Below are 17,951 nucleotides of genomic sequence, written 5' to 3'. Positions count from 1 at the left end.
TGAAACATAATAAAAGTTTGTTTTATTTTTATTATTTTATTATTTCCATTCTACGTGATATAAAACAAATTAAAAGGTTATGTTTTATTTTTATTATTTTATCGGTTTATGTTTATTATTTTATTATTTCCATTTTACGTGATATAAAACATATTCAAAGTTTATTATGTTACATTTTTATTATTTTATGTTTATTCTTTTATTATTTCCATTCTACGTGATGACTTTACCGAAAGAACCAAGCAGATGAATCACTGCAGTCACGAAAGAAGCTTTAAATCGAAATTGCTAAACGAAGCGAGAGAATTGAAGCGAACGCGACCAGGCGAGGGCAGGAGGCAAGGCCCCGCGTTGTAAAGTTTCAATCTGGACATCGCTTCCATGCTCGCTGCTACTCAAATAACATCCCTGCGAGAGAGAGAGAGCGAGGCTCTACCTCGGTAAACAACAACCACAACCACCACAACAACAACCACCACTACAACCACAACCACCACAACCGCGATCAGAATTTCTTACCTCGGATTTCAGTTCCCGCGCGGAGCCGCAACTTTCCGTTACTTCGTGACGTCACGCGGCAGCAGCAGGTGACATGACGTCACTTGCGCGTACGAGACACTCTCATCCCACGACGAACGGGACTTAACTTGAATAAATTATGTTAATGAGACCAGCCCAGACGTGGAGGGATGGGGCGGGGCTGCTGAACCCGTCGCAAAAAACTCGCGAATTTCACGAATAAATTATGTTAATGAGGCGCCAGTCACCGGGCGTGGCTTTGCCCAAATAAGGATTGGCACTGGGACAGATATCGGCAGCGGCCGAGCGGAGGTGACGTCACGCTCAAGAGCTTCGCGGTCGGGGGGGTGGGGCGAATACCTTGGTGACATGACGTCACTAGCGAGGCTAAAATTGAACGAATTTTTACAGCTGTATTTTTTAACAAAAAGTGCATTGCTCGGTTGTGTTGAGCATGAGTAGCCTATATGTGAGAAATTTCACCACGAAATTTGAAGTAAAAAGATCAAATCGGCATACTTTACCAATGCCGTTCTTGGCCAAAATTTTCTCAATTTTCATAGCTAGATTTTCCAATAAAAAGTGAATTCCTCCATTTTGTTGAGCATTAGTATGCTCTATATTACTTTAAAAGTGGGAAATTTCACGATTACATTTTCACGTCCCAAAAATAAAATCGGGGATACTTACTTATGCCGGTTTTAACCAAAATGAGCCAAATTTTCATAGCTTTCTTTTTCAACAAAAAGTTCATTTACCCTTAGTATGCTATGTATTAGATTAAAAGTTGAACATTTTATGATGAAATGTGCACGTCCCAATATATAAAATCGGTATACTAACCTATGCCGTTTTTGGCCAATAATGGACAAATATTTGCAACTTCATTTTTCAACAAAAGTGCAATCCTCGGGTGTGCTTAGCCTTAGTATCCTATATATTACGATACAAGGTGGGAAATTTCACGCTGGGTACTTCCCGCGAGTACTCTTATATAAGCACACAACTTCATCTGTGATGAACGCTGCACTTTCCTTCGTTTTCATGCAGGAGGCGCTGCAAACCTACTCGCCCCCTACATGAACGACGGAGGAGCAGGGACAGACGTTCGATCGCGTTGGAATCGATCTGCAGACGGCGGTCTTCTGGCACAGCCAGCTCTGTGTCGCCTTATCTCCACCCCGCGATCCCAACCAGGAGAAAGTCCGCATCGAACCGAACCCCGGTAAGGCCATTTACCTCACGACTAGAGAAAATTCACACGAAATGTTGTTTTCAATGAAGTCTTCCAGATGGAAAATATCGGCTTTTAATGAAGAAATACAATAATCAAATGCAAAACAATATACAATTCAAAGTTGTTTCATATTAAAACTTCAAAAGGGAGCATCGGGTGCTTGCGTGGATGCGTCGTTCGTGGACAATTTTTTTCGTGACTTTCCTGGCCCAAGGCCGTAAATGGTTGTGAGGGGCACCGCAGGCGGTCAGGCTTGCTACACCCCATGGTTGTCAACATCCAGACGTTAATCGGCAAGGACCATTTCTCGTCCTAATTCGACAAAATCTACGTCAACACGTAATACAAAATTATAATTCGTGTTGTTGAGAATGTATCTCCACTATGTGTAACTTTTGAGTGGTATGCCTTGTAACAGATGAATGATCCGAGTGTGCTCCCTATTTCAAAGACGATGAGTTGCTCCAGAGGGAGATGCTTCCTGAAAACACAAAAGTACCCTTTGACCTGTACCACAAGAACAATGAGTCTCACCTGAGTGATCTGTACAGGTTACTTGCAAAACACACACTTTGTCCTAACATCACTTATTCAATGTTTGACCCTTATAGACAAAATGGTACATGTACGCACACCATCATACAAGTATTCATTCTAAATTATTGACAGGCATATTAACAAAATTGAATTACTGCACTGAAATATACTGCATTACGTTACATCCTATTAACAAGAAGCTAATTAAAAATATACGCACCATCTGCTTAACAGTGTATGTACAACATACTAATGCACCATTCAAAACGAGTCGGCCATTGCATGCTGGCGTCTGGGTCAAAATTGATGAAATTCTAAACATTACCGACAAACTCCACAACTGAGATGCCACATCAACCATCGCCCCCTACTGACAGGCTCTTGTCCACATGCAGGCCGGTGCAGGGCCACCACCTTGTGCCACACAGGGGCAGCTGCTACTTGGGGATGCTCTTCGAGTGTTTGAAACGAGATACGATGCAAAACTCCGAGTTGCCGAGGCGATTAAGCAAGCACCATATAAATGCAATTGATAACATAGTGAATGCTTGGGAGCTTATTGGCTCTCGCTCCTGGTTAGAGATCTACCCAACCCACAGGTCCACAAAGACTGGCCGCTCTTACCCTGCAGGTTGAACATAGGAATTGAGTGTTCAACTTCACATTCTTGTCATTAACAGCCTGTGACAAAGGTGCATCTATTGGAGCGACATCGTCTCAGGCTTACACATCTACCGGGTCTCCATTTGACTTTGTATTGTCTCGGAGGAAGTCCACCCACACCTCCACTTCCACAAACTGCTGGGAGTTGCCTCGCTCTGCCTCACAGTCAGAATTCTCCTCCTGCTTCACGTTGCCTCCATCGAAGTGAAGGTCCGATTTTGGAGTTGAATCTTCATCTTCACATTTTACCTTCACTTCTTGGCTCTTCATCATCACTTCTTCACATTTCACGTTCACCTCTTCATATTTCACCTCGATACCTTTAAAAGTGTCCAAGCTGGGATTTTCTTCTGGTTCTTGTTTGATGAGGGATGGGCTCATTGCAGCACTTTGACTTTCACAAGCTGATTTCAGACTCCACTCCTGGTGGACCTTCTGATGCTTGTGTGTTCTCTGGTGTACATGAAAATTTGATGACTGTGCAAACGCCTTCCCACACACACTGCACTTGAAGGGTTTCTCTCCCGTGTGTGTTCTCTGGTGTCTTTCAAGACCAGATGACAGTGCAAACGCCTTCCCACACACACTGCACTTGAAGGGTTTTTCTCCCGTGTGTGTTCTCTGGTGTACTTGAAGAGTTTGATCACGTGCAAATGCCGTCCCGCACAGAGTGCACCTGAAGGGTTTCTCTCTGGTGTGTGTTCTCTGGTGTGCTACAAGATTAGTTGACTGTGAAAACGCCTTTCCACACACACTGCACTTGAAGGGTTTCTCTCCCGTGTGTGTTCTCTGGTGTGTTACAAGAGTAAATGCATCTGAAAACGCCTTCCCACACGCACTGCACTTGAAGGGTTTCTCTCCCGTGTGTGTTCTCTGGTGTACTTGAAGATAATCTTTACGTGCAAATGCCGTCCCGCACAGAGTGCACCTGAAGGGTTTCTCTCCCGTGTGAGTTTTCTGGTGTGTTACAAGATTAGTTGACTGTGAAAACGCCTTCCCACACACACTGCACTTGAAGGGTTTCTCTCCCGTGTGTGTTCTCTGGTGTGCTACAAGATTAGTTGACTGTGAAAACGCCTTCCCACACACACTGCACTTGAAGGGTTTCTCTCCCGTGTGTGTTCTCTGGTGTCTTTCAAGAGCAGATGACTGTGCAAACGCCTCCCCACACACACTGCACTTGAAGGGTTTATCTCCCGTGTGCATTCTCTGGTGTTTTACACGAGTAGATGAATCTGAAAACGCCTTCCCACACACACTGCCCTTGAAGGGTTTCTCTCCTGTGTGAGTTTTCTGGTGCCTTGTCAAATGTCCAGGATGATCCGTGCTGTATGCACACCGGTCGCATTGATGCCTTTTTGCACCGAGCCGCGCCGAGTGCCTTTGCTCCATCAGACCAATTCTGCAGAGGAAGCGACAGCTGCAGACAGAAAAAAAGTTACATCCACGTCAGTATCGATGCACAGAGGAATGCATATTTACACAGTAACACATGACTTATAAGTCGACACTTATTCATATATTCATGACATAGTGAAAAAGTTTCCCAAATTCATCACACGGGCTGGTAGGGCACACAATGAGAGGGTGAATGGTCATAAACATGCCTGGAAGCCCTCGTATCTTCAAAATGAATGTTAACCCAAAACTCAGAGCACGCAATTTTAGGCTGTCTAGCTACAAAAGGAATATTTATGAAAGCTAAATTTAGCTGACATAGCAAAAGGTGTTGAAAATAATACTAATTGTGTTATGCAAAAATGCATAAATTAATGTTCAATCGCAACTTAGAGGTGTGAAGCCAGCCAGGCTCACGATGTCCTTGCACGCTGGAATGAACAGATCTGACTTCAGCTGCATGTGTGTGCTGTGTTAACTTCTTGACTGTTTCCATTCTTATAAAGTTCCAGAGGAAAACAAAAACAAACTATTGTTGTGATACAGTAAAACCTCCGTGTTCAATAGAGTTAATAGACTTAACTGCCAACACAAACTTTACACTGTCACACACTGGCATGGTTAAGAGGTGTGTCCAGACCCATGCCTACCCACCTTCATTTGCTCACTATTAATGCTTCCTGACTCCACAAAGTAATTCAATGAGGATTAATCAACACCCCTGAGGCTGCGTGTCTCTCTCGCTCCCCGTGGTGAGATGTTAACTACCTCTCCTTGCATACAGGAAGTCGTGGATTCATCCCAACCCTGACGCCTGCTGTATATTTAGTTTGTGTGTCTTTCTCTCTTCCCGTGGTCGCGTGGATTTCCCTGCGGATCCCCCGATTGTCCCCACTCCACATGCAGAGAGTGAACAACGCCACGTGTCCAGAGTGAACACCGCCACGCGTCCAGAGTGAACACCGCCACGCGTCCAGAGTGAACACCGCCACGCGTCCAGAGTGAACACCGCCACGCGTCCAGAGTGAACACCGCCACGCGTCCAGAGTGAACACCGTCACGCGTCCAGAGTGAACACCGCCACGCGTCCAGAGTGAACACCGTCACGCGTCCAGAGTGAACACCGCCACGCGTCCAGAGTGAACTCCACCACGTGTCTAGAGTGAACACCGCCACGTGTCCAGAGTGAACACCGTCACGCGTCCAGAGTGAACACCGCCACGCGTCCAGAGTGAACACCGTCACGCGTCCAGAGTGAACACCGCCACGCGTCCAGAGTGAACACCGCCACGCGTCCAGAGTGAACACCGCCACGCGTCCAGAGTGAACACCGCCACGCGTCCAGAGTGAACACCGCCACGCGTCCAGAGTGAACACCGCCACGCGTCCAGAGTGAACAACGCCACGCGTCCAGAGTGAACACCGCCACGCGTCCAGAGTGAACACCGCCACGCGTCCAGAGTGAACACCGCCACGCGTCCAGAGTGAACACCGCCACGCGTCCAGAGTGAACAACGCCACGCGTCCAGAGTGAACACCGCCACGCGTCCAGAGTGAACACCGCCACGCGTCCAGAGTGAACACCGCCACGCGTCCAGAGTGAACACCGTCACGCGTCTAGAGTGAACACCGCCACGCGTCCAGAGTGAACACCGCCACGCGTCCAGAGTGAACACCACCACGCTGTTGACAAGCCTCACCTTGTTGTTGTTGTTGTTGTTGTGAGCAGGTCGCTTCTGAAAACAAGAGCGGTACAGCAGCTCAAGCGGGCGTGGCCTGGTAAAAAATGAAAAAAAAAAGTGTGAATATTTCAAATAAAACAAAGTTACAAAGTAGCGAGCCAGGTGAAGAGAAATTAAAACTTAAGCAAGATACTCTTTGGTTCTTTCGGTAAAGTCACATAGAATAAATAAATAAATAAAATTATAGTTTCTGTTTCATTTATTTGGTATAGCCCCGTGAGCCATTCGGCTCTTGAATCGGATGCAACCGTAACAAACAAAAAACTAAAACATGAACGAGGAAACATCTTAAAGTGACTATGTGACTGTGCAGACATTAAAATCCAGGGAAAAACAGCAAAATATTCCACAAAAAGCACCTAAACCAACGCTGTGTGCAAATAGCATACGACGTTTCGATTGCAACACAAGCAATCATCATCAGGTACAAATGAAAGAGAAAAAAAACCTAGTAAACTTAGAAATGTAATGCAATACAACAGAGAGTCAGCTAACATAACAGTCAACACCCCAACTGGTTGATAACGTTCTTCCAAAGATTGCTCAATTTGAGAGAGACAAAACACAGACACAGAGACACATAGACAGACACATAAGCAGAGAGAGATGACAGAAAGACACAGAGAGAGAGACACACACATAGACACACAGAGAGAGATGACACAGAGACACAAAGAGAGACACACACATACAGTGAGGTAAAAAAGTATTTGATCCCCTGCTGATTTTGTACGTTTGCCCACTGACAAAGAAATGATCAGTCTATAATTTTAATGGTAGGTTTATTTGAACAGTGAGAGACAGAATAACAACAACAAAAATCCAGAAAAACGCATGTCAAAAATGTTATAAATTGATTTGCATTTTAATGAGGGAAATAAGTATTTGACCCCCTCTCAATCAGAATGATTTCTGGCTCCCAGGTGTCTTTTATACAGGTAACGAGCTGAGATTAGGAGCACACTCTTAAAGGGAGTGCTCCTAATATCAGCTTGTTACCTGTATAAAAGACACCTGTTCACAATAGAAATCAATCAATCAGATTCCAAAATCTCCACCATGGCCAAGACCAAAGAGCTCTCCAAGGATGTCAGGGACAAGATTGTAGACCTACACAAGGCTGGAATGGGCTACAAGACCATCGCCAAGCAGCTTGGCGATAAGGTGACAACAGTTGGTGCGATTATTCGCAAATGGAAGAAACACAAAAGAACTGTAAATCTCACTCGGCCTGGGGCTCCACGCAAGATCTCACCTCGTGGAGTTGCAATGATCATGAAAACGGTGAGGAATCAGCCCAGAACTACACGGGAGGATCTTGTCAATGATCTCAAGGCAGCTGAGACTATAGTCACCAAGAAAACAGTTGGTAACACACTACGCCGTGAAGGACTGAAATCCTGCAGCGCCCGCAAGGTCCCCCTGCTCAAGAAAGCACATTTAAATGCCCATCTGAAGTTTGCCAATGAACATCTGAATGATTCAGAGGACAACTGGGTGAAAGTGTTGTGGTCAGATGAGACCAAAATGGAGCTCTTTGGCATCAACTCAACTCGCCGCGTTTGGAAGAGGAATGCTGCCTATCACCCCAAGAACACCATCACCACCGTCAAACATGGAGATGGAAACATTATGCTTTGGGGGTGTTTTTCTGCTAAAGGGACATGACAACTTCACCGCATCAAAGGGACGATGGACGGGGCCATGTACTGTCAAATCTTGGGTGAGAACCTCCTTCCCTCAGCCAGGGCATTGAAAATAGGTCGTGGATGGGTATTCCAGCATGACAATGACCCAAAACACACGGCCAAGGCAACAAAGGAGTGGCTCAAGAAGAAGCACATTAAGGTCCTGGAGTGGCCTAGCCAGTCTCCAGACCTTAATCCCATAGAAAATCTGTGGAGGGAGCTGAAGGTTCGAGTTGCCAAACGTCAGCCTCGAAACCTTAATGACTTGGAGAAGATCTGCAAAGAGGAGTGGGACAAAATCCCTCCTGAAATGTGTGCAAACCTGGTGGCCAACTACAAGAAACGTCTGAACTCTGTGATTGCCAACAAGGGTTTTGCCACCAAGTACTAAGTCATGTTTTGCAGAGGGGTCAAATACTTATTTCCCTCATTAAAACGCAAATCCATTTATAACATTTTGACATGCGTTTTTCTGGATTTTTGTTGTTGTTATTCTGTCTCTCACTGTTCAAATAAACCTACCATTAAAATTATAGACTGATCATTTCTTTGTCAGTGGGCAATCGTACAAAATCAGCAGGGGATCAAATACTCTTTTCCCTCACTGTAGACACACAGACAGATGACACAGACACACAGAGAGAGACACACACACATAGACACAGAGAGATGACACAGAGACACACAGAGAGAGACACAAGCACACAGAGAAACAACGCCTGTGTCGAGGCCTTAAATAGAGAGAGGGGCAGAGAGAGGGGGGGGGGGCAGAGAGAGGGGGGGGGGGGGTAGAGAGGGGGGGGGTAGAGAAATTAGCACGTCAATGCAAGGCCGTAGCCATGGAGTCAACATTGGGGGGGACCAAATCTTCCAGGGGGGTCTGGGGTCCCCCCCCCAGAAAAATATCTAAATTTGAAAACTCATTTCCTGCCATTTCCTCCCAAACATATTTTTAAAAGTTCACTAACACATGGGATGGAATTTGTTTTATTTGATACAATAATGTCTAATAGTGTATTGTATTACATTGCTCTGTTTTTTCTTTTTTACCTTTTCTTGTTTCATAGTATGTAATGGCAGAGATTAGGGATTCATAAAGTACAACGCAATCATATAAACAGAAATCTATGCATTGTGATATGAAGACAACTCCAGATTTCGTGGCCAAGGTTTAGCAAATTGTTCTTTTTATTAACAGAGCATCGCAATTATTATTTACAAATATTTTACAGAAATATATTGGAGGGGCATATTTGATTATTATAATTATTATAACATATTATGATTATTATAACATGTTATAATTATTATAACATATACTTATTATAACATTATAATTAATATATATTATATTTATTATAACATTATAACTACGGCCTTGTGTCAATGAGAGATTTGGAGCTTTGGTGACTGCACACAGAGAGAGACACTTAATCAAACAAACTTAATATTTGAAATGTAATACAACACAGAGAGTCGGTCAACACACCAACTGACGTACTCTTAGGTTGTTTCGGTAAAGTCACCATGTCGGTAACAAATTAATTTAAAATTAATAAAAGTAAAAATAGAAATAAAATAATAAAAAATCACGCCTCACTTGATGCAGCAAATCTGGCTGTGACGGTCCCACCTGATGACTTGTGTTGCCTCCGAAACGTCGTGATTTTTTATTTTATATTTTATTTCTATTGTTACTTTTATTAATTTTTATTTAATTTTTCACCTACACGGTGACTTTACCGAACAAACCTAAGAGTATGAATCACTGCAGTCACGAAAGCTTCAAATCTAGAGTTAACACAACTAACGCATCGCCTGGCTGATCGCGTTCTTCCACAGGTTGCTAAACTATCTTCTTGGTTCTTTCGGTAAAGTCACGTAGAATGGAAATAATAAAATAAAACAAATATTAAAAATAAGACTATTTTTTTGTTTCCATTCTACGTGATATAAAACATAATAAAATGCTATGTTTTATTTGTATTATTTTGTTTTATTATTTCCATTCTACGTGATGACTTTACCGAAAGAACCAAGCAGATGAATCACTGCAGTCACGAAAGAAGCTTTAAATCGAAATTGCTAAACGAAGCGAGAGAATTGAAGCGAACGCGACCAGGCGAGGGCAGGAGGCAAGGCCCCGCGTTGTAAAGTTTCAATCTGGACATCGCTTCCATGCTCGCTGCTACTCAAATAACATCCCTGCGAGAGAGAGAGAGCGAGGCTTTACCTCGGTAAACAACAACCACAACCACCACAACAACAACCACCACTACAACCACAACCACCACAACCGCGATGAGAATTTCTCACCTCGGATTTCAGTTCCCGCGCGGAGCGGAAACTTTCCGTTACCTCGTGACGTCACGCGGCAGCAGGCGGTGACATGACGTCACTTGCCTGTTACAAGACACTCACCTCCCACGACGAACGGGACTTAACTTGAACAAATTATGTTAATGAGACCAGCCCAGACGTGGAGGGATGGGGCGGGGCTGCTGAACCCGTGGCAAAAAAACTCGCGACGACTTTCACGAATAAATTATGTTAATGAGGCGCCAGTCACCGGCCGTAGCTTTGCCCAAATAAGGATTGGCACTGGGACAGATATCGGCAGCGGCCGAGCGGAGGTGACGTCACGCTCAAGAGCTTCGTGGTCGGGGGGTGGGGAGAATACCTTGGTGACATGACGTCACTAACGAGGCACACCTCCCCCTGGCGTTTGACGCCGATGAGGTCACACTGAGCGGTGACGTCAGAGGGCGGGGTCAGAGTTCAAGTTTGTTGACAGAAGGGGAGCGGCAGTGTCGAAACGGCCTCAAACGAGAACCCGGTGCGGTGTGTCAACATCGCTCGCACTGGGGAGACAAAGGCGGCCGGGCGTGGGGCTGGCCACCCACCCCCTCTGTGTGTGCCGTGACGACCTCCATCGGTGCTGCTACTCGCTATGAGCAGCACTTTGTAGATGTCGTGGCTTGGCTCTCGACATTTCACGATGACATTTTCACGTCCTTAAAAAGATGATCGCCATACTAACCTAGGCCGTTTTTTGGCAAAATTGGTCCAATTTTCCTAGCTTTATTTTTCAACGAAAAGTGCATTCCTTAGTTGTGTTTAGCCTGAGTAGCCTATATATTACGTTAAAAAGTGTGGAATTTCATGCATAAATTTAGAAGTAAAAAGAAAAAGTGAATTCCTCCATTTTGTTAAGGATTAGTATGCTCTATATTACATTAAAAGTGGGAAATTTCACCATTAAATTTTCACGTCCCAAACAGGAAATCGGCATACTGCCGTTTTTGGCTAACGAATTTTTACAGCTGTATTTTTGAAGAAAAAGTGCATTCCTCGGTTGTGGTTAGCCTGAGTAGCCTATATATTACATTAAAAGTGGGAAATTTCACCATGAAATTTGAAGTAAAAACATCAAATCAGCATAGTTAACCAATGCCGTTCTTGGCCAAAATTTGCTCAATTTTCATAGCTAGATTTTCCAAGAAAAAGTGAATTCCTCCATTTTGTTAAGCTCTATATTACTTTAAAAGTGGGAAATTTCACCATTACATTTTCACGTCCCAAAAATAAAATCGCCATACTTATGCCGGTTTTAACCAAAATAAGCAAAATTTTCATAGCTTTCTTTTTCAACAAAAAGTTCATTCATCAATTGTATTTACCCTTAGTATGCCATGTATTAGATTAAAAGTGGAACATTTTATGATGAAATGTTCACGTCCCAGTATAGAAAATCGGCATACTAACATATGCCGTTTTTGGCCAATAATGGACACATTTTTACAGCTTCATTTTTTAACAAAAGTGCAATCCTCGGGTGTGCTTAGCCTTAGTATCCTATATATTACGATAAAAAGCGGGAAATTTCACGCCGGGTACTTCCCGCGAGTACTCTTATATAAGCACACAACTTCATCTGTGATGAACCCTGCACTTTCCTTCGTTTTCATGCAGGAGGCGCTGCAAACCTACGCGCCCCCTACATGAACGACGGAGGAGCAGGGACAGACGTTCGATCGCGTTGGAATCGATCTGAAGATGGCGGTCTTCTGGCACAGCCAGCTCTGTGTCGCCTCATCTCCACCCCACGATCCCAACCAGGTGAAAGTCCGCATCGAACCGAACCCCGGTAAGGCCATCTACTTAACGACTAGAGAAAATTCACACGAAATGTCGTTTTCAATGAAGTCTTCCAGATGGAAAATGATATCAGCTTTTAATTAAGAAATACAATAATCTAATTCAAAAAGAATACAATTCAAAGTTGTTTCATTTTAAAACTTCTAAACGGAGCATCGGGTGCTTGCGTGGATGTGTCGTTCGTGTGAATTTTTTTTGTGACTTTCCTGGCCCAAGGCCGTAAATGGTTGTGAGGGGCGCCGCAGGCAGTGAGGCTTGCTTCAACCCCATGGTTGTCAACATCCAGACGTTAATCGGCAAGGACCATTCCTCGTCCTAGTTCGCCAACATATAAGACATCATGCAAAATTCGAATGAGTGTTGTTGTGCAGAATGTATCTACTAGATGTGCTCTGCCTTGTAACCGAATACAAATCTGTACCAAAAATGCATTTCAAATGTGCTCTTAAAATTACCTCCTTGCTATGAAGCAGATCAGCAGACACGACATCTTTCATTTATCGATCTCTCCATGAAACAGAGGAATATTTTACACAAACTATAGCTAGCACAGCCTTCTGGGAGTCCGTCATTGATTCAGTGCAAGCCACCTGTGGACCCGTATTGGTGGTGCACAGCGTCTCAAGAGCAGCCGGGGTTGCTTCAACTGACAATTACGAATATCCAGACGTTAATCAGCAAGGAGTATTTCTCTTCCTAGTTAGACAAAATCTACGTCAACACGTAAGACAAAATTATAATTCATGTTGTAGAGAATGTTCCTCTATGTGTAACGTTTGAGTGGTATGCCTTGTAACTGATGAATGATCCGAGTGTGCTCCCTATTTCAAAGACAATGAGTTGCTCCAGAGGCAGACGCTTCCTGAAAACACAAAAGTACCCTTTGACCTGTATCACACGAACTATGAGTCTCATCTGAGTGATCTGTACAGGTTACTTGCAAAACACACACTTTGTCCTAACATCACTTATTCAATGTTTGACCCTTATAGACAAAATGGTACATGTACGCACACCATCATACAAGTATTCATTCTAAATTATTGATAGGCATATTAACAAAATTGAATTACTGCACTGAAATATACTGCATTAGGTTACATCCTAATAACAAGAAGCTAATTAAAAAAATACGCACCGTCTGCTTAACAGTGTATGTACAACATACTAATGCACCATTCAAAACGAGTCGGCCATTGCATGCTGGCATCTGGGTAAAATTTAGCAAATTCTAAACATTACGTACAAACTCCACAACTGAGATGCCATATCAACCATTGCCCCCTACTGACAGGCTCTTGTCCACATGCAGGCCGGTGTAGGGCCACCACCTTGTGCCACACAGGGGCAGCTGCTACTTGGGGATGCTCTTCGAGTGTTTGAGACGAGAAACGATATAGAACTCCGAGTTGCCGAGGCGATTAAGCAAGCACCATATAAATGCAATTGATAACATAGTGAATGCTTGGGAGCTTATTGGCTCTCGCTCCTGGTTAGAGATCTACCCAACACACAGGTCCACACAGACTGGCCGCTCTTACTCTGCAGGTTGAACCTAGGAATTGAGTGTTCAACTTCATTCTTGTCATTAATAGCCTGTGACAAAGGTGCATCTATTGGAGCAACATCGTCTCAGGCTTACACATTTACCGGGTCTCCATTTGACTTTGTATTGTCTCGGAGGAAGTCCACCCACACCTCCACTTCCACAAACTGCTGGGAGTTGCCTCGCTCTGCCTCACAGTCAGAATTCTCCTCCTGCTTCACGTTGCCTCCATCGATGTGAAGGTCCGATTTTGGAGTTGACTCTTCATCTTCAAATTTTACCATCACTTCTTCACTCTTCACCATCACTTCTTCACATTTCACCTTCACCTCTTCATATTTCACCTCGATACCCTTAAAAGTGTCCAAGCTGGGATTTTCTTCCGGTTCTTGTTTCACGAGGGATGGGCTCATTGCGGCACTTTGACTTTCACAAGCTGATTTCAGACTCCACTCCTTGTGGATCTTCTGATGCTTCTGTTTTCTCTGGTGTCTTTGAAGATTTGATGACTGTGCAAACACCTTCCCACACACACTGCACTTGAAGGGTTTCTCTCCCGTGTGTGTTCTCTGGTGTTTTTCAAGAGCAGATGAATGTGCAAACGCCTTCCCACACACAGTGCACTTGAAGGGTTTCTCTCCCATGTGTGTTCTCTGGTGTCTTTCAAGAGCAGATAACTGTGCAAACGCCTCCCCACACACACTGCACTTGAAGGGTTTGTCTCCCGTGTGTCTTCTCTGGTGGACATGAAGAGCAGATGGATCTGAAAACGCCTTCCCACACAAACTGCACTTGAAGGGTTTCTCTCCCGTGTGTGTTCTCTGGTGTATTACAAGAGCAGATGAATGTGCAAACGCCTTCCGACACACACTGCACTTGAAGGGTTTCTCTCCCGTGTGTGTTCTCTGGTGTCTTTGAAGAGCAGATGACTTTGAAAACGCCTTCCCACACACAGTGCACTTGAAGGGTTTCTCTCCCGTGTGTGTTCTCTGGTGTGCTACAAGAGCAAATGACTGTGCAAACGCCTTCCCACACACTCTGCACTGGAAGGGTTTCTCTCCCGTGTGTGTTCTCTGGTGTGCTACAAGAGCAAATGACTGTGCAAACGCCTTCCCGCACACTCTGCACTGGAAGGGTTTCTCTCCCGTGTGTGTTCTCTGGTGTTTTTTAAGAGCACATGACTTTGAAAACGCCTTCCCACACACACTGCACTTGAAGGGTTTCTCTCCCGTGTGTGTTCTCTGGTGTGCTACAAGAGCAGATGACTGTGCAAACGCCTTCCCACACACACTGCACTTGAAAGGTTTCTCTCCCGTGTGTGTTCTCTGGTGTATTACAAGAATAGATGAATGTGCAAACGGCTTCCCACACACACTGCACTTGAAGGGTTTCTCTCGTGTGTGAGTTCTCTGGTGCCGTGTCAATTTTCCAGGATGATCCGTGCTGTATGCACACCGGTCGCATTGTTGCCTTGTCGTACCGAGCTTCGCCGAGTGCCTTTGCTCCATCAGACAAATTCGGCAGATGAAGCGACAGAGGCAGCGACAGCTGCAGACAGAAAAAAAATAATATCCACACAGAGGAATGCATATATACACAGTGACACGTGAATTACACGTCTATACTTATTCATATATTCATGACATAGTGAAAAAGTTTACCAAATTCATCACACGGGCTGTTATGGCACACAATGAGAGGGTGAATGGTAATAAACATGCCTGGAAGCCCTCGTATCTTCAAAATGAATGTTAACCCAAAACTCCGAGCACACAATTTCGGCTGTCTGGCTACAAAAGGAATATTTATAAAAGCTAAATTCAGTTTACATGAATTTCGATTTAAAGCTTTCATGACTGCAGAGATTCATCTTCTTGGCTCTTTCGGTAAAGTCACGTAGAAGGGAAATAATGAAATAATTAAACATAATAAAATTATCACAACGTTTCGGCCACAACACAAGCAGCCATCCTCAGGTGAAGAACAGGTCTGTCAGAAAGGCAGCGTCTGAATGCGTCATTCAGACGCTGTCTTTCCGAACCAAGAAGATCAGTTGATATAGCAAAAGGTGTTGAAAATAATACTATTTGTGTTATGCAGAAATGCATAAATTAATGTTCAATCGCAACTTAGAGGTGTGAAGCCAGCCAGGCTCACGATGTCCTTGAATGCTGATCTGACTTCAGCTGCATGTGTGTGCTGTGTTAACTTCTCGACTGTTTCCATTCTTATGAAGCGTTCTAGAGGAAAACGAAAACAAACTATTGTTGTGATATAACCTCCGTGTTCAATAGAGTTAAAAGACTTTACTGCCAACACAAACTTTACACTGTCACACACTGGCATGGTTAAGAGGTGTGTCCAGACCCATGCCTAACCACCTTCATCCGCTCACTATTAATGCTTCCTGACTCCACCAAGTAATTCATTGAGGATCAATCAACATTGCCAAGGCTGCGTGTCTCTCTGTGGTGAGATGTTAACTACCTCTCCTGGCATACAGGAAGTCGTGGGTTCAATCGCGACCCTGACGCCTGCTGTATATTTGGAGTTTGCGTATCTCTTTCTCTCTTCCCGTGGTCGCGTGGATTTCCCTCCGGATCCCCCGCTTGTCCCCACTCCACATGCAGAGAGTGAACACCGCCACGCGTCCAGAGTGAACACCGCCACGTGTCTAGAGTGAACACCGCCACGCATCTAGAGTGAACACCGCCACGCGTCTAGAGTGAACACCGCCACGCGTCTAGAGTGAACACCGCCACGCGTCTAGAGTGACCACCGCCACGTGTCGAGAGTGAACACCGCCACGCGTCTAGAGTGAACACCACCACGCGTCTAGAGTGAACACCTCCACGCGTCTAAAGTGAACACCGTCACACGTCCAGAGTGAACACCACGCTGTTGACAAGCCCCACCTTGTTGTTGTTGTGGGCAGGTCGCTTGTGAAAACAAGAGCGGTACAGCAGCTCACGCGGGCGTGGCCTGGTAAAAATAAAAACTGTGTTAATATTTAAAGTAAAACAAAGTTACAAAGTGGCGAGCCGGGTGAAGACAAATTCAACTTAAGCGAGATATAATTGTTTTTTTATTCTTCTATCTGGCAAGAAAACTGACACCTTTTTTACGAGGAGTCATGTTTGCATAGACCACAATATCTGCAGTCGGAACGCAAACAAAACACACAACTCTGAGCGAGAGAATTGAAGCAAACGCGACCAGGCGAGGGCAGGAGGCAAGGTCCCGCGTTGTAAAGTTCCAACCTGGACATCGCTTCCATGCTCGCTGCTACTCAATTGACATCCCTACGAGAGAGAGAGCGAGGCTCTACCTCGGTACGCAACAACCACCACCACCACAACCAACACCACAACCACCACCATCACCCCCACCACAACCACCATCACCCCCACCACAACCTCCACCACAACAACCACCACTACAGCCACCACCACCACTACAACCACCACTACAACCACCACCACCACTACAACCACCACTACAACAACCACCACCACAACCGCGATGATAATTTCTCACCTCGGATTTCAGTTTACGGGCGGAGCGGCAACTTCCTGGTCCCTCGCGACGTCACACGGCAGCAGGTGACATGACGTCACTTGCGGGGTACACCTCCCCCTGGCGTTTGATGCCGATGAGGTCACGCTGAGCGGTGACGTCAGAGAGCGGGGTCAGAGTTCAAGTTTGTTGACAGAAAGGGAGCGGCAGTGTCGAAACGGCCTCAAACGAGAACCCGGTGCGGTGTGTCAACATCGCTCGCACTGGGGAGACAAAGGCGGCCGGGCGTGGTGCTGGCCACCCACCCCCTCGTGTGCCGTGACGACCTCCATCGGTGCTGCTACTCGCTATGAGCAGCACTTTGTAGATGTCGTGTCTTGGCTCTCCAGCACACCGCTGGCGACATTTCACGATGACATTTTCACGTCCATAAAAGGAAAATCGCCATACTAACCTAGGCCGTTTTTTGGCAAAATTGGTCCAATTTTCCTAGCTTTATTTTTCAACGAAAAGTGCATTCCTTGGTTGTGTTTAGCCTGAGTAGCCTATATATTACGTTAAAAAGTGTGGAATTTCATGCATGAAATTTAGAAGTAAAAAGAAAAATTAACCCGTAAAAACAAAGTTTTTCACTCTAAATCCTTTATATGCGTGGCGGCTAGAGTCCTCTCGTCCTCTGGCTTGAGATGGCTGCCACCTATGGGTCAGATGATTGTCTGCCAGTATTAAGCAATTGGTAATTAAATATTTAATTTGTTTTCCCTATGGAAAAAAAATTTCACGAAAATTTATTGTCACGCACAACGAGTCTGTGTGGAAAATGTCAGCTCGATTTGATCACGGGAAGTGGGTTAAAAAACGATCGAAAGATTTGCACGGTCGTAAGCAAGCAAGCAAGCACGCAAGCAAGCAAGCGAACTTAATATAAAGGATTTAAAAACAAAGTT

At 44.8% G+C, this 17,951-nt stretch overlaps 2 protein-coding genes across 5 annotated transcripts in view; both read right to left on the bottom strand.

Annotated features, from left to right (window-relative positions):
- LOC144953707 (uncharacterized) overlaps positions 1-17,075 on the bottom strand; it is a 37,523-nt gene extending 20,448 nt beyond the window's left edge. Inside the window, exons 1-4 of the mRNA XM_078884267.1 lie at positions 17,026-17,075; positions 16,404-16,470; positions 3,125-4,376; positions 520-595 (exon numbers count right to left, since the gene is read on the bottom strand). Of these exons, the coding sequence (XP_078740393.1) occupies positions 520-595; positions 3,125-4,348 (1,300 nt within the window). The 5' untranslated portion in view covers positions 4,349-4,376; positions 16,404-16,470; positions 17,026-17,075. The remainder of the gene's footprint in view (positions 1-519; positions 596-3,124; positions 4,377-16,403; positions 16,471-17,025) is intronic.
- On the bottom strand, positions 3,101-17,080 carry LOC144953726 (uncharacterized). Of its 4 annotated transcripts, XR_013640884.1 has the most exons (4): positions 17,026-17,080; positions 16,404-16,470; positions 13,489-15,036; positions 3,101-3,115 (listed from the first exon to the last, which is right to left on the bottom strand). XR_013640884.1 is itself a non-coding variant. In XM_078884296.1 (3 exons), exon 3 carries the CDS (start codon positions 14,994-14,996, stop codon positions 13,581-13,583), a length of 1,416 nt encoding a protein of 471 aa, XP_078740422.1. In that variant the 5' UTR covers positions 14,997-15,036; positions 16,404-16,470; positions 17,026-17,080; the 3' UTR covers positions 12,019-13,580. The 4 variants fall into 4 exon arrangements, 3 of the variants coding, with proteins under 3 accessions (XP_078740422.1, XP_078740423.1, XP_078740424.1); XM_078884296.1 differs by lacking the exon at positions 3,101-3,115 and having other exon boundaries at positions 12,019-15,036; XM_078884297.1 differs by lacking the exons at positions 3,101-3,115; positions 17,026-17,080 and adding an exon at positions 15,618-15,728 and having other exon boundaries at positions 12,019-15,036; positions 16,404-16,472.
- Positions 17,081-17,951: the final 871 nt, after the last annotated feature.

Source organism: Lampetra fluviatilis, chromosome 81 (genome assembly GCF_964198595.1).
Source record: "Lampetra fluviatilis chromosome 81, kcLamFluv1.1, whole genome shotgun sequence".
NCBI lineage: Eukaryota > Metazoa > Chordata > Hyperoartia > Petromyzontiformes > Petromyzontidae > Lampetra > Lampetra fluviatilis.
This window is presented reverse-complemented; position numbering and strand designations above follow the sequence as displayed.